This window comes from Arvicola amphibius, chromosome 4, assembly GCF_903992535.2.
Source record: "Arvicola amphibius chromosome 4, mArvAmp1.2, whole genome shotgun sequence".
NCBI lineage: Eukaryota > Metazoa > Chordata > Mammalia > Rodentia > Cricetidae > Arvicola > Arvicola amphibius.
In genome coordinates, this window is record NC_052050.1 from 37379312 (window position 1) to 37406864 (window position 27553).

The window sequence follows — 27553 nt, forward strand, 5'->3', positions numbered from 1 at the left end:
TATCTCCTCTCATGAAACAGAAAGAATGCATCCTCTCCAGGGCTATTTGAGGATTGAAGACAACCTCCCTCCAGCTGCCCGCATAATGTCAAACACCTCCGAACTGAGGTCGAAGATGCCTGGCGGGGTGAGCTGGTAGTCAGATAGACCTCAAGGTACGGACAAGACGATTCTTGAATTCTAGGACTCCTAAGGTCAGATTCCAAGCATGGATGGAATGTTCTGGTAGAGAGCAGCTTCTAGCGGCTCCTGCTTTGGCTGACTGATTGATGCGTTGCCCAGGAAGCTGCTTGGCAGGAGGCCTGGCAGCCGCTCTGCAGACTCTTTCCTCCTGGAACATCTGGACTGCACTCCTGTTTCACCTGTATGTTTTGACTCCCTGACCAGCTATTTACCTCCCCAAGATGCCCTGCTCCCAGAGAGGGGCGATAACGCTGGGAGTCGGGTGTGTGCTCACCTCCCAGCCTGTCCCCATCATCGATTGGGTCTCAAGTCAAACAGTCCCTGGACTTAGCCTATTTAATTTGGCTGAAGGAAAAGGGCCAGCCCTCTGATGATCAAATATGGGTCACAGGGAGGCTTCTCCCCTACCACAGGCCACACAATTATTTATTTAAAAATAATTAACTAAGGATATCCATGGGAAGCAAAAGCCTTGACAAAGGGGTCATACTAAGAGCCCAGAGCCTCTTAGAGGCTAAGCAACACAGACCAGGGCGACTGCAGCTCGCAGGCTTTAACCTCCCCCAAAGAACTTTATTGTGTTGTAGCCGCTGTTCTAAGCACAGATGCGTCTCCTGAAACTTCCCCTTTAAGATTTTTGGCTGGGAGTTAGATCACAGCTTTACTGGTAGAAGCTGGAGGTGGTGGGCTATGGAGGGGGGACTGTCCTCAGTACAGCATGGAGGGAATTAGGCAGGAGGCTTGTCAGCTCTGGGGCCTTCCTCACTGATGCTCCTCTCATAGACATGACAGTCACTGGAGTAAATTCCCAGGGGAAGGGCCAGGGATGGACAGATATCATGCAATGGTCCATTGACCACACACCAGGAAAAGATGCTCTTATCAGAGGAAAAGAAAAGAGCCCTAGTCTTCGTCTATTCCATAAATTTGAAAGGACACTTGAAATGGCAATGAATGAGGAACGCAAAGTGTAGAGGCACCGGGCGGGAGTGGCACACACCTTTAATCCCAGCACTCGGGAAGCAGAGGCAGGTGGGTCTCTGAGAGTTCGAGGCCAGCCTGGTCTACAAGAGCTAGTTCCAGGGCAGCTAGGACTGTGACACAGAGAAGCCCTGTCTCTAAAAAACAAAACAAAACAAAAAACCAAATCAAAACAAACAAGCAAGCAAACAAAAAAAGCAAAGTGTGCAGGCTCTGGAGCTAGATAGCCTGGGCTTAAATCCTGATTTAACCACGCCATAGCCATGTAAATTAGGGAGGTTATGTGCTTTCCCTGGGCTCCAATTTCCATACTGTTAACAATGTCCTCCGTTAGGTCCCTTGCAAAGAACACAGTGAATTAATGGATGTCCTCAGGTCATGCTGGGCATATAAAAGTTGCTCCAAGTATCTTCCCCTCTACTTTTGGACCATCTTCATCCAAATATTTGTAGGATGGCTGAGGTCACCCAACTTTACTGAGTACCTGTTAATCACTTAAAAACCGTGCTGGGAAACTTCATTAAGAAGTGGATGATCTCATCTTCCTCAGTCACCATTGCTAGCTCTGGACACAGCGATAGATGACAAAACAGGCTATCTAGCTCCAGAGCCTGCACACTTTGCTTTTTTTGTTTGCTTGCTTGTTTGTTTTGATTTGGTTTTTTGTTTTGTTTTGTTTTTTAGAGTTTTGATTTACTGAAGACATCAGGTTAACTAATCACAAAAGACCCATAGGAGAAATGGCTAGGGCAGATCATGGCCACATATCCTCCATCACTACTTGGTTCAAGTCACTAATTAGTCCTGTCCCCATCATGCACCCTATGAGCCACAGAAAGTCAATCCAACAGCCAAGGTATCTTAGTGCAATCTAGAGACCTCCCCAGGGTCCTGGATGCCACTGCTCTCTGGGCATCATGGGCCTTGGGTTATTGCTGAATTCTCAACAACCTAGGAAACAGACAGGTTTTGACTCAGCAAGACTGGCTAGAAGTGTCAAAAGCATGAAGGATGTACATGGCTCTTCATCCAGCTGTACCCTGAGATGTTTTCATGTACCTGTGCGCAAGCAAGTGGAAGCCAGAGTAACCTTGAGTATTTGTCCTCAGGTATCACTGCGTTATCTTTGTTTTGAGAAGGTCTCTCTCTAGCCTGGATCCCATCAGGTATGCTGGGACAGTCAGCCAGCAAACCCTAGGAATCTGGGTGTCTCTGCTTCCCCAGCACTGGGATTATAAGCTCGTATCGCCATGCTCAGCTTTTGCACGTGGTCAGGGAAGGTAACTGGGGATCCAACTCAGGTCCTCAAGCTTGCATGGCAAGTTCTTCATGGACCACGTTGCCTCTCTAGCCTCTCTGCTCAGAAACTTCTGATGACCCCTTGATGCTTTCTGAGGGGGGGGCTTGCATCTGCGCTCTGCCTTATCTGAAATATATCATTCCTCACTTCACTCCATGCGGTCCCCTCTGTGCCTTGCCTATGCTGTTCCCTCTGTTTGGATGGTTCTTTTTCCTGTAGCATCTCTGGGAAAATGTTCTTCCTTCATCCTATTACCTAGTGGTCTCATCCTCTGGGCTTCCAAGGCTTGAGGGCAGTGGTTCTCAACCTTCCTAATGCTGCAACCCTTTAATAGATTTAGATTTCTTCATGTTGGGGTGATCCCCCAGCCATGAAATTATTTTTGCATAACTATAATTTTGCTACTGTTATGAATCATAATGATATGTAGGATACCTGATACGCGACCCTTGTGGAAGGGTCATTTGTCCCCCAAAGGGGTCATGACCCAGAACTGATGATCTAGAGATTTGACATCAGGGCTGGCCTCCTTGTACTCCGATTTGTTTACTTTCCTCTCCCTCTCGAAGGAAGAGATGCCATACTCATTGTTGCTTCTCTGGGCTAGCAGAGTACCTGGCATTGTGCCTATTTACAGAATGAAGGAACGAGACCTCAGCTGCTTTAAGGATCCATGCCCCAGATCAAGGGACAAGCGGAAAGAGAAAGTAGGGTGAGTTCTATATTGATAGTGTAAATCTGTTCCACGTCTATTGCTAGGCGATCGCTGCAAAGGCACACAAATTTTACAGCTGAGAGGCACCAGACGAATTCAGGAATTGGTACAAGCTGAATGGGGCCACACGGAATATAATAAGCAGCCCTGTGCATGCACACATGCCCCCTTGAACAGCTGCCAGCCGCCTCCGTCACTCAAGTGCTATAAGCCACATCTATGCCCATCAGGAACCATAGTTCCTCCCACCTGCAGACAGGCCTCTGTCTACCACTTCATGACAATGACCTGCAACCCTTCTGACAGCTGCTTCCTTAGACAAACCTCAGGACCCTTCCAAGCTCCAGTGCCACATTTGTTCTTGGACGGCATTAGTGTTCCGTTAACCACCTAGCGGCTGTAAAACTGCTGATGTTTCGATGGAAGACTTATCTTTTTAAAATGTGTCACTGATGGTGTGATTTTCCCATCCGTTCTGTAATGGTTCTTGTGCAACCTAGCTTAGTGTGTTGTTTTCAGACACCTGTGTTGGTTTATACAGGGCCAGCTGTGCCTTGTGTGTTCAGAGGAGAGCTGTTCAGGGTGTGCCTAACTACAGAGGTGTGTCTGAAATCTGTTTCAGGGCTCCCTGACTATGTGGCCCACCTCTCTGAGACCCTCAAAAAACAGCAAAGATTTCAATTCTGGAAATGAACAAAGTACCAGTCTCTAGACATTGAGAATTCTGTTTGTCTGTCTCCCCTTTAGCTCCATTATGTTTTGAATCAATCAACTTTTTAGGCTTTTTTTTCCTCTGTAAAATGGACATATAGATTTCCTTCCTCTGGTGACAGACGGTAGATTAATAAAATAATTTAAGAGAAGCACTAGGCTTCGCTGGGAGACAAAACTAACCAAAGAGCAATGTGAAACAGGAGTCATGTCTGGAATTGCTCCTGTATCAGGAGATAGAGAGTCGGGACTCTTGGGTAATAGGGGCTCAGCTTGTCCCTCACATGGCCCTTGGCACTGGAGCCTGGGGGCTCCCTTTACTGTAAGCTGTCCCCAGCACCTGGTGGGATGCCTTCACCCTTGACAATGAAGCCCGTTCCTATTCGTGATAATGCAGGAATGTTCCTCCAGTTGGTGGCCCCGTGCCAGCTCCAGTGAGCGCCCCAGCCACCAACAGAGTAAACATTACTCAACTGGCCAGGGCTCTGTCACACACATTCTTCCTCTGTGTTCCTAACCTCATGCAGAGCACAGCCCAAACCCATTGGGTCTGAAAACTAGATATTTACACTGGGGTAGGAGGGAGCATGGGAGGGAGAAAGTTCTTCCAAAATGAAGCCATTATGCCCGCAAACCATGCACAGACCGAACTGTGTTTCTTATGAAGCCCCAGCCTTGTACTGGGAAGGGGGAAGGGGAGTGTTATACTAGTCTTCCTGGTCCAGTCCTGTGTCCTCATACCTGCCCCAACCTGAGCACCGTTCATTTTCCTTGAGGACAGAGGCAGAGAGACGGGCAGTCTGGTGAATTTCTCAGATACTTGTTTGTCATTAAAAGAATGACAAACTCCTTGCCTTAAAGTTGGGGACTCCAGAAACCAAAGCTTTCAAATGAATTAGCACTGCTACCTCAGTTTCTCCACAGACAGCACCAAACTTTTGCTGTTCTGAATACTCTTTTTCCCTAATAACGACTTGTGTTTGTACAGAGTTTGGGAGATTGAAAATCTGAAAGCCTACGAAGAGGAAACTCATGGAAAATGAATTCAATTTAGACACTAGGGCGGGCTCCGTTCTAGACCCTAAAGGCCTCAAGTAGGAGCCCCGTTCATGGCATGAAAAACACAGGCCTGTGAGGATGGCAAACATTCTTGACTCAAGGGTAAACACTGAATGATACTTCAGGGAAGCCCACAAACTGGTTTTCTTATTTTTAAAAAAAAAAATCAAAGTAAATGCAAGCGGGGAAAGAAAGAAAGGAAGAAAAAGAAAGAAAGAAAGAAAGAAAGAAAGAAAGAAAGAAAGAAAGAAAGAAAGAAAGAAGAGAAAAGAAAACAGCCAAGAATGTGCATGATGCCTTCAGACGTAACCTACAGGCAAGGGGGGAGGAGGGACGGGCAGCCTATGTCCTTCCTTCCATGGGGCTGGCCTTAGCAGGTGCGTCCTCATGTCCTTGCCAGGGAGCTGGTTTCTGCAAGCAAACATCAGGTGCTTTGCAAGATGACTTCAGCCTGGAGTCCAAGGCCACAGCCGAAAGAGCTTCCTTGGTGCTGGAGAACTGCCACAGGCCTCACCCAGGAGATGGTTTTATTCCAGGCTTCTCAGTGGGCCACAGATGTACATGGGACTCAGTGGGCAGCAGAGGTTCTGAGGTGGTCCCCCAGCTAGTCTCCCGTTCTGAAGCTGACCCCCTTTCTTCCTTCTAATCCCTAAATGGATCCCCAATATGTTGAGCCACTTTATCATGACCCACAAGGAGTCTGTGTTTCTCGGTTGCATCTCTCATGAGAATGTATGTACCCTGAGGGTAGGCTGTTGTCATTTGGTCTGTCCATGTCATCTATCTGTTCTGTCCACCCCCAACCCGGCCTCCTCAGCAACTTTTATATGGCACCTGGCCTATGCCAGGATTTGCGGAATGAGTCAATAAGAAAGAACGACCTGACAGAGGGCTCCATGAGAAGCCACCGCAGTATATGTGTATCAACTGAGTCTCCTACTTTTCTTTGTGAGGAGAGAAATATTGGTTAAGGATGGAAAAGGAAAGGAAGAAGAAACTAAAACACAATTAAAATAGAGGAAACATTACTGAGAGATTTGAGCAATTTCATCTCAGGAAGCATCAGAAAGGGGTGTGGACGGGTGTGTGGAATGCACCAGACTGCCTTCTGCGCCTGAGAGCTCACCTGTGCTTTATTTTGGGCTGAAATGGATGGTGTGTGTGTGTGTGTGTGTGTGTGTGTGTGTGTGTGTGTGTGTGTGTGATTCTCTAGTCTTGCAGCCCAGGGATAACATCTGTTCTAAGGGGATTGAGAGCAAGTGTTCGTGTTAATATAGTGGGCTTTAAACGTGATAACTCATACCCCAGGTCATCTTACTACTTGGCAAGGAAGATTCATTTGCAGGCCTCGCAGAGTTGTGAGATGCCTAAATTTATACTTACCAAGTAGAAACCCATCTGTGGTGCCCTGGGTTTGTTTTTGTGGTTAGGAAAAGGATCAGTTAATGGGCACTTACTGTGGCAAAGTGAGTAATTTAAACACCCTTTTAATAAAGAAACGAAGGTAAAAACCTATGAAGGGTTAATGATGGGCATCGTTGGTCTAATGCCAGTGGGGGCAGACAGTGTCCTGCTGCAGTCTGGCTCCTGGGGTCACTGTCTTTTCTGAGAAGTGGCCTTTGCAGGCAGGGGTGATAGGGCTGCAACAAAGGCTCCCAGGTTTGACTGACAGGGAGAATGGTGATGCTCCTAGTGGGTTGGGCAATGTGAGGAAGGTTATAAAGTCATCAGAGGACTGAGCCACTGGGTGTCCACACAAAGTAAGGACCTATAAATGGACATCTGTATTGTGACTGAAGGGCTAATAAAGTTGCCTTAGAAAAGGGAGGTTTTTCCACTGTGACCTCTTCCTAAGCAATTCCCCCCACTGGGAGGGAATATCCAGGGACAAGATCCTTTAAGGCCTGACAAGTGTTGGAGCTGCCTCCTTAATGGCGGTTTGCCTGGTCAAACCCCAGACTCTTCATCACTACCACTGGGACAGCTCCATCAGCATCATCACCATCATCATCACTATTATCAGCAGCAGCACCATGGCAGATCGATGCTGATCACCCAGCAAGCACCAGGTATCAGACACTGAGACTTTGGAGGAGGATGACTGGCTTCTAGCCTGCTAGAAGAGGAGCACCAGGTGAGCCCTTGGGAAACACCATCAGAGAACTGATGGCCGCTCAGAGCCTGGCAGACTTTCTTCTGTCTCTTCAGGCAGCTCAGGTCTCAGGTCACCCAGTGGAAACTCAGAAAGACCCAGTCTCACACCTTCCTTGTCCAAGGAATATTGGTTAGTTAAGATGATAAAAGGGTCTAAGTCAGTAGACCATGAAACTAACTAGTACAACTAAACTAAGTGAGTGATCTAAAACAGTAGAAACCAAGCTAGGAGAGCATTAGGGAGAAAGCCAGGCTGTGTTCTTTGAGAAGTTTCTGGGAGCACTGAATGTTGGCACTATTTTGTGAACTGCAAACTTTAGATAAGAGATGGCGCATCAGGACATTTTTTTTTCCCAAAAAGGGAAGAAGCTTGCATTAAATAATATTTACAGATGCCATAGAAAAATGAATGTTATGGTCAGTTTATAAACTGGACTTAACTAACTTACAATGCAGAACATTTATGCATTAAGCATTTGTTCAGGAATCTCTCTATGACAGATACATTTATTCCACCATTAAGTAGAGTGGCTACCATGGTGCCAGGCCTAGCAGGAGAGACACTGAAGAATCCAGCAGGGGCTTAGGGAGGGCTCAGCTCAGGGTTAGCTCTATCTCTCAGGCCTCCCTTCACTATAGGAACAAGGCAAAGCCTTTTGTGTTTTTCTTTGACAGGAAGGGATGCTGAGCCCTGGAGTAGAATTCTACATAACAAAGAACATAGGCTTCAAGGTTCTGTTCCAATCCTCCAATCCATAAAACACCTAGAGCTCAGTGAAGCCCACTGTGCAAACTGCAGGGGTTGTTTGGAGAGGTCTCCTCTTTGCCACACAAGTACTCACCCAGGTTTTAGGGCCATCAGAGTCCAACAGGGGTGGACCAAGAAGAGGCATCCATGGACCAGGTTCCAAGGCATGGGCATACAGTCTGCCACTCAAAGGCCCCGGAAGTGTTAACCTCTGGCAGTTATAGGTGTCCTGTTTATACCCAGTATAAATGTGTTTATTGTGACCGGCCCCACCCGATCTGCTGATGTCGTAAAGCCCGTAAAGCCCTAATGGTCCCTAATAAAGGTGGAAGGCTTCTAGCAACACAGAGTTCCTGACACGGGGATGGAGTGAGGGAGAGGAGAAAGAGGCAGACAGACAGATGATGAACTTAACAAGAAAGCTCCACCATGGCAAGCCTCTCTGTACCTCAGACAGCAAATCCCGGGCCTCAAGGCTGGACGCAGCACACAGTCTCCAAGCAATGACAGGTCAGAATCCTCAATAAGTTTAGTGATTTTTTTTTCCCCAACCTTACTCCTGTTTGTTAGCCATTCTGGTTTTCTGAACCTAAGTCCAGGGTTCCTGACCCAGCTGCCTCTCCTCTTCCAGCAGAGCAAAGAACCACTGCATCGCTGCCAATCCTTCAGAACGCTCCTGTTCTGCCTGGTCAAGTTACAGCCAACCCCTGGTGGTGCATCCCAGTGTCCTGGGACACGTCACAATGCTCTATACCCAAGTACTACTGCACCTAAGCAAATCTGGTCCTATAGGGGTGTGTGCAGCCTACCATGTCTATGTTTAGTGAGCTCCCCAGATTACTCTGGTGTGCTCTAGGAAGGAGATCTGAGAACCCTAGATTTTGCCAGTGTTTCGGTTTCATGGTTCTGGATGTCTCAAATGATGACCAAGTTCTTAGAAACTGCAAAGCCACGGCCTTATCAAGAACCCTAGAGACCTAGAGCCCTTCCTTGGTCAGCTCAGGACCTCTACAAGAATCTTCCTCACTCAGCAATAAGATGACCTGGAGCCTCACAACAGCCCTATGCAGGTATTAGGGTTCCGACTGGGCCAAAGAAGCCCAAGGAACTTATTTGAATAGACACTCAGGTCATGACAGAGGGCAGCAAGCTGCTCAGAGGCAGCCTCCCTCAGGAAAGCACCATCTTCCTGCTAGTTGGCAGCTTCCACAGCCTAATTACATACAAGTAATGCATACAAGTAGGGTACTCACAACTTCTTTCATTAAAGGAGAAAAATTTCCTGCTAGGTACAGCACACATTTGGTCATCTGCTGCCCCGACCTAGTGTGTGGTCCTGAGTCCCATCATCAGTCTGGACATGCATATCACGATTGCTTCTCACTGGTACTAAATGTCTATGACGCTAAACAGATGTCCCCACACAGTCCTAGGAAAGATGAGAAATTGCCCTACATCCACCATGTGGCAAGAAGCCAGCCTGAGTCCAGTATAGACACCAAGATGAGATTCTAGTTGGAAATATTCCAATTCTCTAAAAATCAGGATTGAACAAGACTCCACTAGAGATAGGGAAATAAGGGGACCCCCTCCCAAATAACAACAACAAACAATCCCTCTTTCAAATAACAAACAACAGAAGCGAGCGTCTGTGGGGAAGAACAACAGCCACCATTTATGAGAACCTGCCACGTCTGGATGCTTTCCCTTTATACACAAGCATTGCACCATTTCCTCCTCCATCTTCTGTGGGTGGTGTGCCCACTGCACACTGAGAAGCTGAGGCTTAGATTCCAGAAGCCTGCCCAGGGTCACACAAAAATAAATGACTACAATGAGGTTGGAGTTTAGCTCTCTTCCACGACCCCACGGCTCTGTTGTCCTGCCCACTGAATTTAGAAGACTGGGTAAAGCCTTAATAAACAGGATTGGCAGTGGTCAGTCAAAGGAAGGTTGGGGGACAGAGGGACATCAGCTGCTATTGGAGCTGCTCCAAGATGTTCACTGCTGACAGTGAGGCCCCTGAGCCATCCCCTTTGCCAGCACCAAAATACAGAAACTCAGGTCCCTGCTTCTACTCCTGATCCCTAATTAAAATATGCGTTTGACACGTCCCGGGTAATGGACATGCTCTTTAATACAGAGACGCTTTAGAGTCAGGTCTCAACTCTTGGTGGCACATTGGGCTCACCTGGAAAGTTTTAGTAACTATTGAAGCCTGGCGAGCTCCCTAAAGAATCTAACCTCTTTTAATACCTAAAGAGGTATTTGAGAGTTTTGCTCACCCAAGCAACCTGCTTTCATAAGATGTATGAACCAAGGATGATATGTATGTATGTGTGTGTATACACACATATGTGTATGTATATATGCATATATGTACGTATATATGTATGTGTATACATCTATTTTTTAAAATTATGTGCATGAGTATGTGAACCTGCCCACAGAGGCCAGAAGTGTTGGATGCCCCTGGAGCTGGATTACAAGTGGTCACGAGCTGCCTGACATGAGTACTGGGAACTTAACTGAGGTCCTCACTCTTAACCACTGAGCCTGCTCTCCGGCCCTGGTTTTTATGTTTTTAAAAAGTTGGAAAAATTCAAAGGAGAATATGCCACGATATGTGAAAATAACATAAGGCTGTGTTGGGGGGGACAGCCACACACTCACGCACAGCCTACGGCTGCTTTTGTGCTCCACAGGCAGGGTTCAATGGCTGTGACTGTGACCATATAGCTTGAGAAGCCAAAACTATTTACTCTGGCTCTTTACTGAAAAAGTTGCCTGACTGTGTTCTAGAGGACCTATAACAATCCAGGAGAATTAGGAGTGAATGTTTCATTTGACTTTATTTTGAAGATAGATTATATTATACTAATAAGTGACATAAATATTATATGTAAAACGAACACGTATATGTCTCACATGTATGTATGAATATTATGGGTGTGGATTAGTGTGCATGCACACGCGCGCACACGTATGATTCCCCCTGGCTTCTTCATTTGTGTTTTCACTTCCTGTTGAAAAGTGGGTAGAGGCAGCAGGCCAGCTCTTGCGCCTTCTATTAAGTGGGTGGCTTCAAAGGCCCTTGCCCAGATCTCTGCCTCTCACTGTGCCTCTAATACTTCACTCTCTCCAAGTTTCTGCTACTTCCCATCAAACATTTTACAAACAGATTCCAAGAGCACTTCTCCCATAAGCGGCAGGCTGGACTCCATGCTTCCTGGCAGCTTCCTTCCTCTTTAGAGGGGATAGGGTGGAAGGGGGGAGGGGAGGGTGGTAGCAAGGAATCTTCTAAAGATCCTTCAGAGGGATTAGACATAGCCAGTGGGCTGCCTCAGGTGATAGGAGCTCATTCTCAGCTGTGGGTCCCTTTGTACTGAGGCCAGAGCCCACTAGTGCCCTGCCCTGTGTCTTTGTATGCAGACCAGAACCGGCCCCCTAAGGTGCTGACAGCAGAAGGTCTTTAAGACTAGGCCTCTTAATCTCATTAATATCCTAATTGTCTTCCCCAATCTAGTGGGAGTTGATAGGGTGTTACCCACAAGATAAAATGACCTTTAAATTCAGGAGATAAAATGACCTTCAAATTCAGGAGATCAAATGACAGTTAGATTAAGTCCCCAAGAAGTAGAACATTAGAGCCCTGTACACCTCAGAACTGCTAGAGCAAGCCAGGATTCCTGGCGATTCTGTCTCTCCCACTAAGGGACAATAGGGCTGGCTCATTCACTCTGGGAAGCTTTGCTGCTGGGATGAATATTTTTTACAGCTGCCCTCATAAACCCCCTCCTCTTGTCTGCTGCCCAGGGAGGGGGTGGAATTCCCAGAGGTGAGCTGAGGTGCCTACCCTGTCTCTCAGGCCCCCATTAAGTTGTTAAAAGTTTTTAGTGCCCCAGACAGGGCCGAATGCAAGGGCAGTTCAAATCCCCATACAGAGAGGGATGGGCTTGGGAAAGAGAGGTCTTTGTTTCTTTCCACAGAATTCACCTTGTTCAGGGGCAGCAGCTGGGGGAGACAGTGAACTAGCGAGGCTCGGAGTCTTCTCCTTACCTCACTTCGGTCATTCAGATGGGAACCACAGGAAGATAGAAGAGGCTCTCCCTTTCTCTCTGTTTCTCTCTGCACGTGCACATACAGTGTGTGTGCATGAGTGTGCACGCGCACACACACACACACACAGAAATATAGAAGAAGGGGCTCTCTCTCCTCTGTGTGTGTGTGTGTGTGTGTGTGTGCGTTAGCTTTCATGTTGAAAAGATTTAGTGTGTACATAGAACAAATAAAGACAGACGGACAGAGTATTACAAGTCAAAGCCTGTTCCTGTCCCACTGCTGACTGACTCTATGAACTTGGGCAAATTGCATTCTAAACATTTTACCTTTGCTTAGTTGACAAGTGCGGATATCAATACAGACAGCACACATCTTCCTAGGTTTGGGGGAAGGTTAAATGAGATGAAGCACACAGGTGCCCATCCAGAGCTCGGTACCAAAGAAGTGCTGAACCAACACAGAACGTTTGTCATTTCTCATCTTCAGTCTGATTTGCTCCTGTCCGCAGTCTCCTTGGGTACGATATAGTTTTGTGGCATGGAGAAGTGTAGCTATCCAGGCCATTTTTATCTTGACCAGGAACGGATCTGCTTTGTCCAAGCCATGGGGTTGGGTTCCAGGAGCCACTGAGGATGCTGCCATGGGAAGCTAAGAGGGGAGCAGGAGGCAGGACTCTATGTTTTCAAGTTCTGACACCTGCCAGGGAAGTCTGGTCTGCTGGGCTGGGGAAGGACGGGGTAGAGTTCAAAGGCAAGAGAAGACAGCAGCCACGGAAACAATATGTCCTTTTAGGCTGTGGCCCAGAGGCCCAACACTTATCCTAGGGAGGCGTCTTCTCCCTTCTCTGACTCACTGCCTTTGCTGAAGAGCAAGCACTCATTTCCTCCTGAAAAGATCGTTTAAGAGAAAGGACGTGTGTGGGAGAGCCTAGGCTGACGGGGACTGTGTGTCCCTCCCTTGCCTCCTTGGGGGAGGTAGCCAGGGGACTTAGACTAGAGCAAGGTGTACAATGAACAGAACCACCCAGATCAGGCTACCGATACCAGTCCTGGGCCAAGGCTAGCCCAGCTCCCATCCCACAACTTCCTCCTCTGAGCCAATCAATACAAGCACCAGTCTCCAACCAGCTCCTTTCTCTTGCCACAGCCCTGCCCTCTGACCTTTTGGGGGCCTTTTCCTTGATTCAGCTCCAGAATGGAGGTAGAAGCCATCACTCCGGCTCCGCTCAATGGCCCCAGAATAGGTTGTCACGGGGCCCTATAACCAGGGACAGCTCCTGCTGGCCAGAGCTGGAATGGGGAGGGTGACAGATAAAGGCCTTCCAGTCTGAAGATAAATGGCTGCCTGCAGCCTGCTACAGTAACTTTAGGCCCCCAAGAAGAAGAGACAAAGGTTGCCCCTGTGACACTCACTGGAAAGATGAAGGCCCGGCAGCAGCAGCCAGGCTGGTTCAAAGCCCCAGCTTAATTGTCGATTAAGCATGCATAAGGGAGACAAAGCCATGACAACCCCTGGCTGCATGCTGGTGTGTGATTGTAAAGGCAGAGAGGGGCAAGGCTGAAAACAGCTGATTCTGCTGACTGTGTTTGTAGGGTACCTTGTAACCAACCGGCCGCTGACAGAGGCAAAGTGGCTCCTCCTGCCGTCCCTATTGTGTGGGACATTCCAGGACCAGGGTCACACTGTGGTCATCGTGGGCAAGTGGGGCACATGCTATATAGAAGCATGGCTGGGAGGGAAGGGGCTTGCTTAGGAAAAGGAGCCTCAACTCTCCAAGAAGAGGATTCTGGGAGGTTCCTCTCCTTGGTGCTGCCAGACCTCCTGGCTCAGGTGCTGGGGTTCAGAGAAGACATCCTGCAGAGCAGGGGGCTTAGATGTTGATGTCTTGTCCCTCCCCAGCTCAGCTTTGGAGACTGTCAGTGTTAGAAGCTGGGGAGATGGCTCAGAGGGTAAAAGTGCTTGCTAAGCAAGCAAAAGGACCAGAGTTCAGAGCTCCAGCACCCATGGAAATGCTGGGCGGGCACAGGGTTTGTCTATCATTCTGCATATTGGGAGATGGATATAGGGGTTCCTCAGAGTAAGAAAGCTGCCTAGAGTAAATCTAGCATAATCTCACAAGTAAATCTAGTAAGCTCTGTGTTCAAATAAGAGACCCCGCCTTAATGCATAAGGTAGAGTGCCATCAAGAAAGACACTGGGATCAACTTCCTACTTCTCTCTTAGCCTCCTTTGCACTGAATCTCCAGTGGCTTACAGATTCCTAACCCCATGGCTTAGAACACACACACACACACACACACACACACACACACAGTGTGTGTGCTCACACATGAGTATGCATACGCACATGGAGGCACACACCATACACATACATGCCCAGGGAGAGCAAGAGAAAGTGAACAATATAGAAATAGATAGATGATAGATAGATAGATAGATAGATAGATAGATAGATAGATAGATAGATAGATTGATTGATTGATGATAGAGAGATAGAGAGATGATATATGGATGGATGGATGGATGGATGGAGAGAGAGAGAGAGAAAGAGAGAGAGAGAGAGAGAGAGAGAGAGAGAGAGAGAGAGAGAGAGAGAGAGAGAGAGACTGATGATAGACAGATGGATAACCAGTGCCGATACTAGTTTTAGGTTCCAGTCAGCTATGTTTACTATGGAAAGGGTACAGCAAGGCTCCGCAGTCCAGATTTGAGCAATGCTGTCTCACCAGCCCTGGGAAAAGTCCTGAGAGCCATCTTGACAGCCTCAGAAGGGCATCTAGGGTTCTAATTCCAGCGTTTCAGAGCACAGTTGTCACTTCTCTGCCATTCCCAGAACGTGTCTGCCTCTTAGGATTAATGTCCATGTATCAAAATTAAGAAGAAAACGGGCTCCTTTTGCCTGCCCTTATTGCCACTGCCTCATTTATGCCGAGGTGACAGGAGCGATCTCTCTGTGGTTGGCTGGGAAGGGTGGTTATTTACAGGTTCACCCATTTAATCCTCGCATGCACCCAGTACCCATGTGACACACAGGAAATTCAGAGCTCATGGGAATTACTCACATGCATCACCTGCCAACTTAGAACCATTTCAAAATGACACCCAGAGGATCCAGTCCCTGGGCGGTCAAGGGGAGGCTCCCTGATGTACCATGAGGGAAAATGAAGGCCTAAACAGCCACTGAAGATATCCAGTGTCCTGAAAGAACCCAACCCCCATAACAGCTGCAGGATCCTTCTCTCCCTAGAAAAGCCCATGTTGCCCCCAGAGATAATCTTGAATCCAAGCTGATACTGGAGGCTCCATGTTGGTGAGAGGTCCTCCCTACAGGGTATAAATTCTGAGGATGCAGGGCTCTGTGTTCCCCGCATCTTCCTTTTCCTCCCTATTTAAACATACTGGCTAGGCACGAACTCCATCATGGAACTATGACCCCAATTTATATTGTCAGGACCTGGTTAGCACTTAATGCATATTTATGTTGCAAGAATCGACAGGTTCAACGTCTAATCACCATCGTATGAGTTTAGACAAATTATCTCTTTCTGGGCCTCAGTTTCTTTCTTTAAAGTCCTTCTGAGTTCTAGCCTTCTCATAATTTTCATTAAGGTCTGGAATTTGGGGCAACCCAAGAGACTCCATTTTCAGTGGTCCATACCCTTCTCAGATGTCCATTTGAGGCTGTCTCCTGCCTTTATTCCTGCCTTAGCACTGCTTCTAATACCTGGCCCAGCTGCCCTAGCTCTCTAGCTCTCCAGCCAGCATACAGAGAGAGCCTAAGCTAGCGACCCTGTGGTGACCTCAGCACAACCCCAGCTTGTCAGAAAGCTGCTGAGCCTTTGTTTGGCTTGCCGGCTCCCTGACTTTGGTGTGGAGATCACAGGTCCCAGCACAATGGCCATTGTCTTCTCAACAATGATCCTTGCCCCGACCACGCCCCACACAGCTTCCAGATTTAGCTCCATGGATCACTGTGGTGGGCAAAAGCTCAGGCCCTGCTCAGTATCAGCCCTAAGCCATCCACCACCTACCGTTCGAACCTTGCTTTGTATTGATGTAAGGGGGTTAAATGACTCCGTGGTCAGCCCAAAACTTGCTCCCCTCACTGCTCTCAGCTTTTTTGCCTCTCATGAATAAGCCAACTTTCTTTTGGGGTATCTGAGCCCTTCCTGATGCTCAGAGCAGGGCCTAGAGAAACTCCAGCCTGGTCCCAGGCTTTATGCTGGTCAATTTCAGGTCTCAGGCTGTATCTCCTGTAAGTGGTAGGCTTGGAACAAATGTCTGCATATCACCCAGTTGGTAACTCAGACCCTGTCCTGATGATTTGGATTACCCAATATATGGGTCAGCTCCCAGCTCTTGGGCCTTTCCTTTAGAAAAGATAACTAGCAGGTGTAGGGAGTAAGGGACTTCAGTGGACAGTAGATTGGGACAATGGCTGGCTTTCCTTTCTCAAGCCTTTCCTCAGATCAGGAAGCAGTGCTGTTTGGTATACATGGGTACCAAACAACCATCTATAAGCACCTCCTCATTTCTGGTAAACTTTCTTAAGAGAAATAAAGCCCATAAGAAGAAGACACAGCTGGCATAGTGCTTGGCATATAGGGGTCTCTTTCCACATGAGGATCTAGGTTTGTGTTTTGACACATTCAAACCCCATGGAAGAGACATTCTGATCCGGGCCAACATGGTACAAGCTCTTTAGCCAGCTCATCACCGAAGATCTCAAGGAATGGACCCCACCTTAATCCTGGCTCAGCACAGCAGAGACTGCCACCTGAGTGGCCTTTCCCTAACAGCCACTTGACGTCTCCTGTTGAAACAGAGAGTGCCAGATAGGATCTAGCCCAGCATGGCGGAGGGTGGCCAAAATGCCATTCTCCATCATATTGACCAGTGATACAACATCATCATCTCCCTGACTGCATCTCGGACCTGGCACCCCCAAAAGGCAGCCTTCTCCGGGGATAATCTGTGTGGCTGAGTCAGCAGCCACCCAGGGAGAAGGAAGACAGAGAAGAAAAGGGCAAAGGGCTCCTTGAGGGCCAAGCAGCTGAGCAAGAAGTGGGAGGAAACCTGACCAAAGGCACGTACTCTCTCATGAGAATATTCTAGCAATGGGAGAAAAGCAGGTCTGTGGTCCTCTCAGAGTATCCGCCCCTCCGGCGAGAACAGCGACAGTCAGTTCTAGACAGTGAGAAGCACAGGTCTCTACTCACCTGACAGCTTGTTGGGAGGAGAGGAGCTGGGCTGGTGGTGAGGGGAGCCGTGGGTGAGCAGGGGGTTCAGGTTATGCGTCTGGTTGGAGCTATAGGCGTCCATGGCCAGCTTCTGCCGGAATGCTTCTTCCTTCCGGCGGTTTGCAAACCAGTTGTAGACACGGACCTCTGTGACCAAGTTGGAGCCTAGGCCATGGGCTTTGGAAGGGGAGACCCCTCGTTGCAAACATTCTGCCCTGCAAAGAATGGGGGCGGGGGATGGTAAGTGAGGATGGCTGGAGTAATTGCATGTGCTGGGTGGGCCCCAAATACACAGTCATAGTAGAGGCTGAAGGTTAGTGGGGGCTAGTGGCCTGTCCCAAGAAAAGCCATCCTCCTCACAGTATCTGAGGCCTGGAGGGAAGCTTTAGAGCGGGTATTGAATAAGCTACGCTATCTAGAAGGCCAAGCATAGGCCCCTATGTGGTTCCCATTACATGAGGGCAAGCCAAGGATTAGCAATTTCAACAGATGGCCTGGTGATCAGCCTCCTTACTACCTCAGGAAAGGCTGACTCTTGAGTCTCTTCCAGGCACTGTGAGAGGCATCTGGGCTTTGGGGATTTGGATACTCCCCCAAAGGGTGCAGGGAATCCGGATTCCACATTCATACTCTGGGGCAAAGAGCAAGCAGAGAAGGGCAGGGTCATTAAGGAGGTAGCCAGAGAGGGCAGGTCTCTGCTTATGAGCACCAAGGCAACCCCCAGCCCACTGTGAGCTGTGTTCTTGGACACCACTCAGTGGAAGACCTTATGTCAAATCCAGGCTGCTTCCCCACTCGGCTTCCCTGGCTCTGTGTTTTTACTGCCACGGCTCAGAGACATAGCAAAACCCCCAGGCCTCTGCCAGAGCAAGGAGCAAATGTTCTAGAGAGTCAAAATGGGAATGAAAGAAAATAGAGAAAGAAGGAAGCCAAAAGTGTTCTCCGAGGATTTCCAGTGTTTGCTTTTAAAAAATGATACACAGCTAAGACACAGAAAGGAGTCTGTCCAGTCAGTGTAGACAGAACCATCCAAAGAGATCCAACCAATTCTTTTACTCCTGCTAATTTTCCTTGATTGGTTGCTTGAAACAGGGTCTCACTTGAAGTCCAGATGGGCCTCAGACTCTCCAACCTCTTCCCTTTGCCTCCTGAGTGCTGGGATTCCAGATGGGGCATTTATGTAAATCTTGTAAAACCTGTGCCAGGCCCCGGGTTTTTTCCAGTCGCATGGGGCTATAGTTAGTGGAGGCCAGAGCTAATGGACAGTTTGGTGTTGCCTGTATGGAATGGAAACTCATCTCTCCGGCATTATATTTCATATTAGAGCTCTTAGAATATCTGCCCTAAGATAATCACTTGTGGGAACAATAATTTAGTATTTCACAGAGGTGAGACTTCATGATTGACAAGCAACAATGCTGTACAGGCTCCTTAAATGCAGGGCATCTTGGATCTTTCTTTCTCCTTTTAAATATTCATTTGTGTGTATGTTGTGTGCGTGTGTGCATATGCGAGCACACATGTTTTAGGGACAATCTGCAAGATTTTTTTTCTCTCTCCACCATGTGGATTCATTAAACTCAGGCAGTCAGGTTTGGCAGCAAATGCCTTAACCCTCTGAGCCATCTTGCTAATCCTCCTCAGAGATTTTTTTTGGGGGGTGGGGTGGTTTTAAGACAGGGTTTCTCCGTAGCTTTGGAGTCTGTCCTGGAATTAGCTCTTGTAGACCAGGCCTGCCTCTGCCTCCCAAGTGCTGGGCTCCTCAGAGCTTGTAATATATAATATTTATATAATATATATGTTATATATATTATATAATTATTATATATATAATATATAATAGTAACATAAGCTGTGGCCCCTGAAGAAGCACTCCTGGGATGTGTCTCAAGCCTATTTACTAATAAACTGAATTTGGGATTCTGTAGAACACACTTGGGGGGACCCTGATTTAGCCAGCTTAGCTGGATAAACAGTGTCTCAACAGTTGTCACAGGACCAAGGGAGATGAACCTTCCCAATTGCTCAAGAGGGAGCCTGGTATTACCTGTTACATTCCTCCACTAAGGCCTCCCTCTCCTCCTTGCTGGGATTCTTTTGCCGGTCGTAGGCCTGGTACAAAATTTGCTGGGATGCGGGCCCCCATTTGAACCGGTTACGGCGCATCTTCTTGTTGGCGGGCTCAGAGCAGGCGTCCTCGGACTGCCCAGGCCCCTGGTTCTGTTGACTGAACTCTGGAAAGAGAAACAGCAGCTGATCCTGACTGCTTTTGTCTGTCATATTTCCAGAGCTCTGGACTGTCTGGTTGAACTCTGAAAAGAGAAAGGAGTAGATTTGATAGAGCCTGTAGCCTTCACTCCACAGACAGGTAGACAGACAGACAGACACAGACACGGATGGACCAATGGACCCTTGATTCCTCTCCCTTAAGCTTCACAATCTGCTCTAATTTCATGTGGGGATAGAAAGGGGACGCCTTGTGGCAGGCTCCTCCCCGCACATCCTGTGTCCCCAGCAAAGCCACCCTTTCCTTTCTTGGACAGAGCTTAGATACAGCCAAGTCAGTGTTTTGAGAAAATTATTTTCCTTTGACTCATTGACCTTCTGACATTAAGACACTCTGAGTCCTGAATGCTTGTATTTTTATTGGTTGATTGATTGATCAATTGATTCTTTTTTTTTTTCTTTAATGATAGAGAGTTTCTCTGTGTATCCCTGGCTGTCCTGGTACTTACTCTGTAGACCAGGCTAACCTAGAACTCAGAGATCTGCCTGCCTCTGCTTCCCAAGTGCTGGGATTGAAAGTGTGTATAATAACCACTGCCTGGCTCTGAATGCTTGTGTTTTGATGTCAAGGGGATAAGCCCAATCAAGTCTCAGCCCAGAGGAAATTGTTCAAAGGTATAATTTACACTTACCTACCATGTTTAGAGGCAATGTGTAGCCCTCCTGCCCTTTACCCTTCCTCTCTCCTTGGCACCTAAATTCTAACGTTAGGCTCCTCTTTCCTGGGCACCTGCATTCCAACGTTAGGTTCTTTGAAAAACATGAAATCCCAAACTTTTAAAATCATGCTTTGAAATAAAAATGGAGCTTTGTATTTGCAAGAGAAGATGTTCCTTAGATTTCTAGTATGTTTGCAAAGGGAATAGTGTGTGCGTATGTGTTTTGTGAGGTGTATATTCCATGTGTGTGCAGTGTGTGTGTGTGGTTTGCATGTGATATGTGTGTCACGTATGTGTGTGTCCCAGGGAACCTTTAATGAGGGAGAGGGCTCGAGATCTGCCCACATAATTTGAAAGATGAAAGCGCCGAGTCTGGAACAGAGGAGCTTTGTGGGGACGATGCTGATGGGCTGGAGAAAGGCGAAGGAAACGCCTAGCTGCTACCTTCCAGGCCCTGGCAGAGCAACCTCCAATCTATCTTCACAGAATGAATGAGTAGTAGAGGACAGCCTTGCCTACATAGTTGGAATGAGGTTTGATATCCACTTTATTAAGAAGGGAACTACGTTGTCTTCTACCTCCTATCTGCATGGAGCAGGGTTCGCAGAGGCACTGGATATATAACAAAATCATTTCCCAGACACTGTGTGCTGTTTACATTTGGAGGTCATTGTCCTCATTTATTGCACAGCTGTTTATTGTCTTAGTCTTTAAGTTATATAGGTATTAAGAATTATAGATCAATAGTCATCTATGGTTGTCATACTTATAGTTAGACTAATCAGGGTCTTTAGATACATAGAGATTATATTCTGCATAGATAGATAATCTTCAACCACTTCAAACAGCTGTACAAAATTGCATTTAAATAACTTAGGGTTCTATTGAAGTGAGACAAGATTGCTCCTGGCAGCACCGACCTATTCCAGAGAGAATGTTGAACACTGAAGACACACCACTTGGAGCTTGTTTTCTTCTTGGAAAAAACTTGCCTTTGGGAAAAGAAATGGCCATGCCTCAACCACTGACAAGATATATAGTATCCGGAAATGGATAAGTAGGACTGTCAAATCTTGCCAAGGCAGGTAAGACTGTTTTGAAAGATTTCTTGCCTTTGAAAATGGTCTTGTCAGTTATTCTAGGCCTTAACCAAAGTTGGTTGCTTCAACCTTGCAAATGAGACTTTGGGTGAATGCCCAGGTAGCCAGTTGTCTGTCATTTGTTGCACGTTTTGGAAGTTGCTTTCTCAGGTAATATTATTTTCCTTCTTGAACCTTCAATGGGGTTGAAGACTAGATAATTGTAGTTACTTTCCTTTCATGGCTTGGCCAAGTTATTTATTATACAAGACTTAAGCTAGTTAGACTAGGATATTTGTTTTTATTGTATATAATTTTTATTAGGCCTAGAACTCTCTTATTTAAACAAAAGGGGGAGATGCTGTAGGAAGACCTGTAGCTTGTAATTATCTGCCTACTGGGGCGTGGCTTCTTATACTGTATAGCAGACAGAGAACCTGTGTTCCCTCCCTTTTTCTCCTTCCCCTTGCTCCTTTTCACTGATTGCTTGTTCGGATTGTTTGGATTCGATCTCCATCCACCGTTCAAGCAGAGACTCCTGATTTGTGAGTTTGCCCCTAAATAAATAACTACCTCTCAGTTCTGAGCTAGTGTGGGATTTCTTTTAAGTGTCCCTTCGCCGCTTCACTTGGCCGGTTCACCGCGACACTTGCACCCCATGCTCTGGACCTGGGTGTTTCCTTTCTCAGTTCCCAGAGTCACTCATAATTCTGAGTGTCCAGGCACAACCTCCAGAGCTCCTGGGTGTGCCATAATCTCAGATAACGGGATCACAGACCTGTGCTTACTTACTATACTACTTTGAACCCCTCCACAAACCTCACTAGTGTCTCCAGTCTGGATACCTGGGATTTTATGGCCTGTCGTGGGCTATCCTTCTATTTTGGCCCTTTTCAAGGAAGTGATGGGGCTTCTTCCCAGCCTGAACTTAGGATCCCTGCTGCAGGTGGGGATGCCTTTGTTTAGCCAATGGCCAATTCGGAAACAGCCTCCTAGGTGAATGGATGGCCTTTGTCACTGGAGACTTTGATTTGAGATGGTCCTTGAGTCACCTTAAGGCTCTGTTTGCACTGATGCCCACTGTGATTTTCTTTTCTTTTCCTTTCTTTCTTTCTTTCTTTCTTATCTTTCTTTCTTTCTTTTTTTTTTTTTTTTTTTTTTTTTTTTTTTTTTTTTTTTTTTTTGGTTTTTCGAGACAGAGTTTCTCTGTAGTTTTGGAGCCTGTCCTGGAACTAGTTCTTGTAGACCAGGTTGGCCTCGAACTCACAGAGATCCTCCTGTCTCTGCTTCCCGAGTGCTGGGATTAAAGGCGTGCGCCACCACCGCCTGGCACCCACTGTGTTTTTAGAAACCAGAAGGAGCCTCTGCTAAATGTAAAAGTAGAATGTTATCAGCTTCCCTGGGATGATGTGGGAGAATGGTAACTCCTCCCACAGCCAGATGTTTGCAGGTGTTTTCGGCCCATCACTTAGTCTTTACAGCAGCTCTCTATGTGCTGTCACTTGAGAGTGAAGGTGGACACAGAAGCCCCCTGAGAAGCCAGGGAGGGGGCCATTTAATGTCTCCCCTGCTCCCCGTGGGCCCCGCACCATTTCTGTAGAGAACCCTGTGAGGAATGGCCAAGGCCAGTGAGGATAACCCCAAGTGTCTGGGAATCACGTGAGATTTTTGTTTTCATCTGAAATGAACAGATGTCACTACAGTTCACAGGAAGTGGGCTGTCTCTGTGGTTCAACACCCCGTACGTATAACCCTTCACCTAATTCTCGTAGCCTTGCTATGGGGGAAGTGTCATTATTCCCAACAGCCGATAAAGAAACTCAAGTTCAGAGTGGTTAAGTCACACGAGCCTAGGGTGCTCTCCTGTTCCTAGCCACTAGCTTATGAATCACCCAAACAGCAATGCCCTGAGCTCCCCAAATCTCACTTAGGCAGAGGAGGCTTTTGCTGCACACAGCCCCCCAGTATGAAGCTGTCCTTTTGGGAGACAGCAGCTTACACAGGGTCTGAACCCAAAGCATCTGTGAGCCAGTCAAGGCCTCCAGGCCTCAGGAGCCCGGGCCACACTCAGCGTTTGAAGAGCTAGACCCTCGCAGGCACCTCCAGCTACCATCAATGCCCCTCTGCTTCGATTTCAAGTTAAATGGAATAGAAAACGCTTGATGCCCATTAAAACGACACTGGAACGGTTGCTCCGGCAGACTCATCCTAGACTTGGGAGCTAGTCCAGAAGGTTCTCTATGCATAGAGAAAGCCGTGAATGGCACCATTCTGGCTCTTCATGAAACTTTCATACATCGTCTTATTTCCATCTCCTCTTTCTCTTTCCACTCAATCCATTCATTTTGTCTTCCTTTTATTTATCTCTTCAATTTTTGACCCATGCTGGTGTGTCTTTTTATGCTTTAAGACATGAGACAAATGCTGCCTCCTCCAGGGAGTCCTCGGGGATTTCTCCAGGTGATCTTGCAGTCACTCTGCAGCATTCCGTTTAAAGAGCACTTGGAGAGGAGCTGCCATTAGTTGCTCAAGCTTCTCAACTCCTTCAGGGAGTCCCTGGAGACAAGGACCTGTATACCCTACAGCCTAGCATAGTGCTCGGGACACGACAAGGTGTGTGTATGATAATTGAGAAATAAGCCCTTAAGTCCTGTCTCCTGGAACTTTAACCCCCAAAACAACAATAACACTGAATAAAAATCTCCCTTGCTGGCAGCCATCCCCTTGGTCAATATCCTCTTCTTGAGCATCCTGAGACTCTTCCTGGGATTTCCGTCTTGTTAGACAGTCCAGTGTCTTCTATGTCACCCTGTCTATCCTGGGGGAGATTAGTGAATACCATCCTGACTGCTGAGCCAGTACCAGGGCTGTCTGGCCTTTGGCAACTATGGCTCCTGAAAACGGGGCCATGCAAGAACCGAAGAGCTGCTTCATGTCAGGAGGTCAATTCCTTAAATAGCACCCATGCAGAGAGGGGTCAGCCTACACTTTAAAGGACTGAGTCAACTGTGCAGCAGGCAGCATCACAGTGGCTTCAAAACTCTGTCCATACAATGTTAACCTCAGTCGGAGAGGAGACAAGTGCCCCAAACCTTTTCTCCCACCCATGGCCCTTCTGCCCACAGATACTAGCACAATAAACACAGACATGATCATTTTAGAGCAGTTTGTAGAAAAAAAAATCCAAGAGCAATGTGAAAAGCAACTGTGGAGCAAGAGGGGAAAAAAGTCCTACCCAGAAAATGATGGTGACAAACATGTTGGCAAAGACACAGAGGCTCCTAGCCCGGGAGAGGGGGAGGGGCATAGCCCGGGAGAGGGGGAGGGGCATAGCCCGGGGAGGGGCATAGCCCGGGAGAGGGGGAGGGGCATAGCCCGGGGAGAGTGGGGGGGGGGAGTGAAATGGGGATGGCAGTGGTGGTGGTCAGGCAGCGGTAGGGAAAGAGTGAGTTGCTGGGTGGCACTGGCAGCTGAAACTGTTCTATAGAATGGACTGGCTTCTAATAATTCAAGTGGAATGGCCATATTTGATCTCCCCAAATAAAAATAGGTCAAGGTTTAAACCCCCTCAACTTAAAGACCCAAGATTCTCAGCATTCTTGGGTAGAAGGCCTTTGGGATAGAAAGGGGACTTTGGGTTAGTAACTGAAATAAACCTGGCATAGTAGTGTATGCCTTTGATCCCAGCACTTGGGAAGCAAAGGCAGGTGGATTTCTGAGTTCAAGGCCATCCTGATCTATAGAGTGAGTTCCAGGACAGCCAGGGCTACACAGAAAAACCCTGCTTAAAAAACAAAAACAAACAAAAAAACCTAAAACAAAATGCCAAGCAAAAACAAAACCCCTGAAGTGATGAGAATTGGATCAGCAAACCACCATGAGCCACTCTGTGCCAGATAATCCTCTATAAACATTATTATTGGGGTAGCTGATGACATCTGAACAAAATCTGAGTTTTAGGGGGTAGTAGCGTTTCAGAGGTAATCTGTGAAATTTGGTAGTTGCATGGAGCGTATGTGGGATAAGCTGTTGGTACAACACACAAAATATAGGGAGTGTGGATTATGTGAGCAATTTGCTACAAAACGAGAATTGCTTTTTATTTTTCTTTAATAATTTCTTCCCAACTAAAAACATTTAATTAAAATTAAGTATGCAAAAAAAAAAAAACCCAGTGGGTCAGAATTTCAAGTGCAGACACTGAAACTGTGTTCTGCTTCAGACAGAAAGGATGTCTTCACCAGATGGAGTCCCTCACAGCTGAGCCCAAATTCTAATCTTGGTAAAAGTGGGTACATACTTTAGATTGCTTCTGGACTTAGCGCTCCACTTCCGCCACCCCACCCCCACTTCCTAGGATCAGGGTCAGGTTCTGATCATCTATACAAATCTTTAGTTGTTTATCCTTTCTCCAGAGGGGAGGAAAATAATAGTAATGGTGACCAATATTGTTGACCACTATGTAATGCCTTCTTTGGTAACTCGGACCTGTGGTCATATGCCAACCAGAGACAAAGAAAAGGATGCTGGAAGGAAGAACTAAAAACATTCAGGGTCCACTGCCTACACTTAAGGGATTTTCAGCGCAAAGAGCTGTGTAGCAAGGGGCTGTGTGAGAGAGAAACGATACAAGATAACCCACTGTGCAGCAACTGTAAGGTCACATCTCCCTGCCAGCTTCTTCTATTTGCCAACTACTTTTAAAGGCCTTCTTGATGGAGGGGAAACTGAGGCAGCCCACGGGGTCAGAGTGAGGACAACAGTCACTGCAGGTTGAGGTAGAGTTAGGTTTAAATCACTTACGTCGAAGGATCTCCCGTTGCTTTCTGACGTACCAGGTGTATAGGGCAGCTCGCTTCTGGGTCTTCATGGGGGTGCCCTTGTTGAGGTGCTGGGAGAGGTGGGATTGGTTCAGGCCCGTGACATCAACCACCTCCCTCTGGGGGATGTTATGCTGCTGCATGTAGCCCTTGATCATCTTGGCAGCTCTCCAAGGGTCCTCACTAGACAGATACGCAGACGATTAGGGTGCTGATGGGGAATGCTCAGGGAAAAATATTCACCTGCTAGGTACAAAACTCATCCTAACATCTCTCTCCACCCGTTCAAACTCCGACCTTGAGAGAGGCGTATGGCTAAAACAAAACAAAATGGGAGAGAAGACATAGCTTTTCCTTCTGAGAGAGGCTCAGAAGAATGCTCGTCTTTAAGGCCACCCCCACGCCATGACACACCCCACCCTCCGTGCTGTGGAAGAAAAGGCTCTGGCTTTATTCTGCTTTCTTTGGCTTTTTCAAGAGACTTAAAAAGCAAGAGTCCTACAGGAAAGTAGAGGTGCCTAGGGCCTGAGTTGGCTAAGCTGGTTCTACACGGAGCCAAATCAGTTTTTCAATCCACCACCCCTGCTTCAGTCTAAACCTCTCCAGCGCTTTCCCCCTCCTTCTCAAAAGGAAGACCATTCTGTCAAAAGAGGGGTGGGCATGTGTGCCCACCTCCTGGGATGCAAAGAGTCTTTTAAAGAGTGACTGGATGCTTAAAAAAATTTTTTTTGTTTGATGTGTTTAGAAACCTCCCTCAAACCTCAAACTGAGACAAACATTTGTATAGTTGTGATTCTTTTTGTAGTCAAATATTATATTGCTTTAGGAGTTTTTTTTTAAAAAAAAAAAAAAAAAAACATGTTCTCAAATATAATGGCAACGCTCCCTGTGGCTGAAGAATCAGGACACCTGCAAGGCGGGTAAAGGTTTTGTTGCTGTTGTTTTTGTTTTGTTTTGTTGTTTTGTTTTTTAGTTATCCACAGTCCTGCCTCCCAAATAAATCCTATTACGGAAGAATAATTTTAGTTTGGGAGTAAGACATTAATGCTCCATTTGCCTGTGTGATTGCACCTCCCCGATATGGAAAGGCCACCAGGGAGGTGACAGTTCTGGGGACTTCAAGTTTGGACTGAGAATGTAGTCAGGCTTCTCAGGTCTCACAGACGCAGGCACAGTTTGTCATAAACAAGGCAAGGGATGTCTTCTAGGCTTCTTAAGCATTTACAATGCTTCCAACTTCACTGTTACTTTTTCTTGTTTGTTAAATGGAATACCCAGAATCAGAACTGTCATTTAAATTAAGAGACTAAGTAAAACAGAGGTTACAGATCAAAAGTTTTAAAGGAACAATACAAGCATGTGTACAATTTATTTAATGCAGTTACAGAAACAATCCTGCACTACTGATAGAACATGAAAAAAAAATAAAAGAGAAAATTGGGTTTAAATGAAACAATAAAAAGTGGTATTAAAACTGAGACCAAATTAGGCACCCGTGCTAAAACAATGATTTTTCAATGGTGCCTGTAAAATCAATTAATTTATTTAATGTATTA

At 46.9% G+C, this 27553-nt stretch overlaps 1 protein-coding gene across 4 annotated transcripts in view; it reads right to left on the reverse strand.

The window, feature by feature from the left end:
* The window catches only part of Hnf1b (HNF1 homeobox B), a 54261-nt gene that overhangs the window by 22145 nt on the left and 4563 nt on the right, over positions 1 to 27553 (reverse strand). For 2 of the 4 annotated variants that reach the window (XM_038325895.1, XM_038325894.1), the window contains exons 2-4: positions 25981 to 26180; positions 19201 to 19387; positions 17133 to 17368 (exon numbers count right to left, since the gene is read on the reverse strand). In XM_038325895.1, the coding sequence (XP_038181823.1) occupies positions 17133 to 17368; positions 19201 to 19387; positions 25981 to 26180 (623 nt within the window). Of the gene's footprint in view, positions 1 to 17132; positions 17369 to 19200; positions 19466 to 25980; positions 26181 to 27553 lie in introns of all 4 variants that reach the window. The other 2 variants (XM_038325892.1, XM_038325891.1) reach the window with 1 other exon arrangement.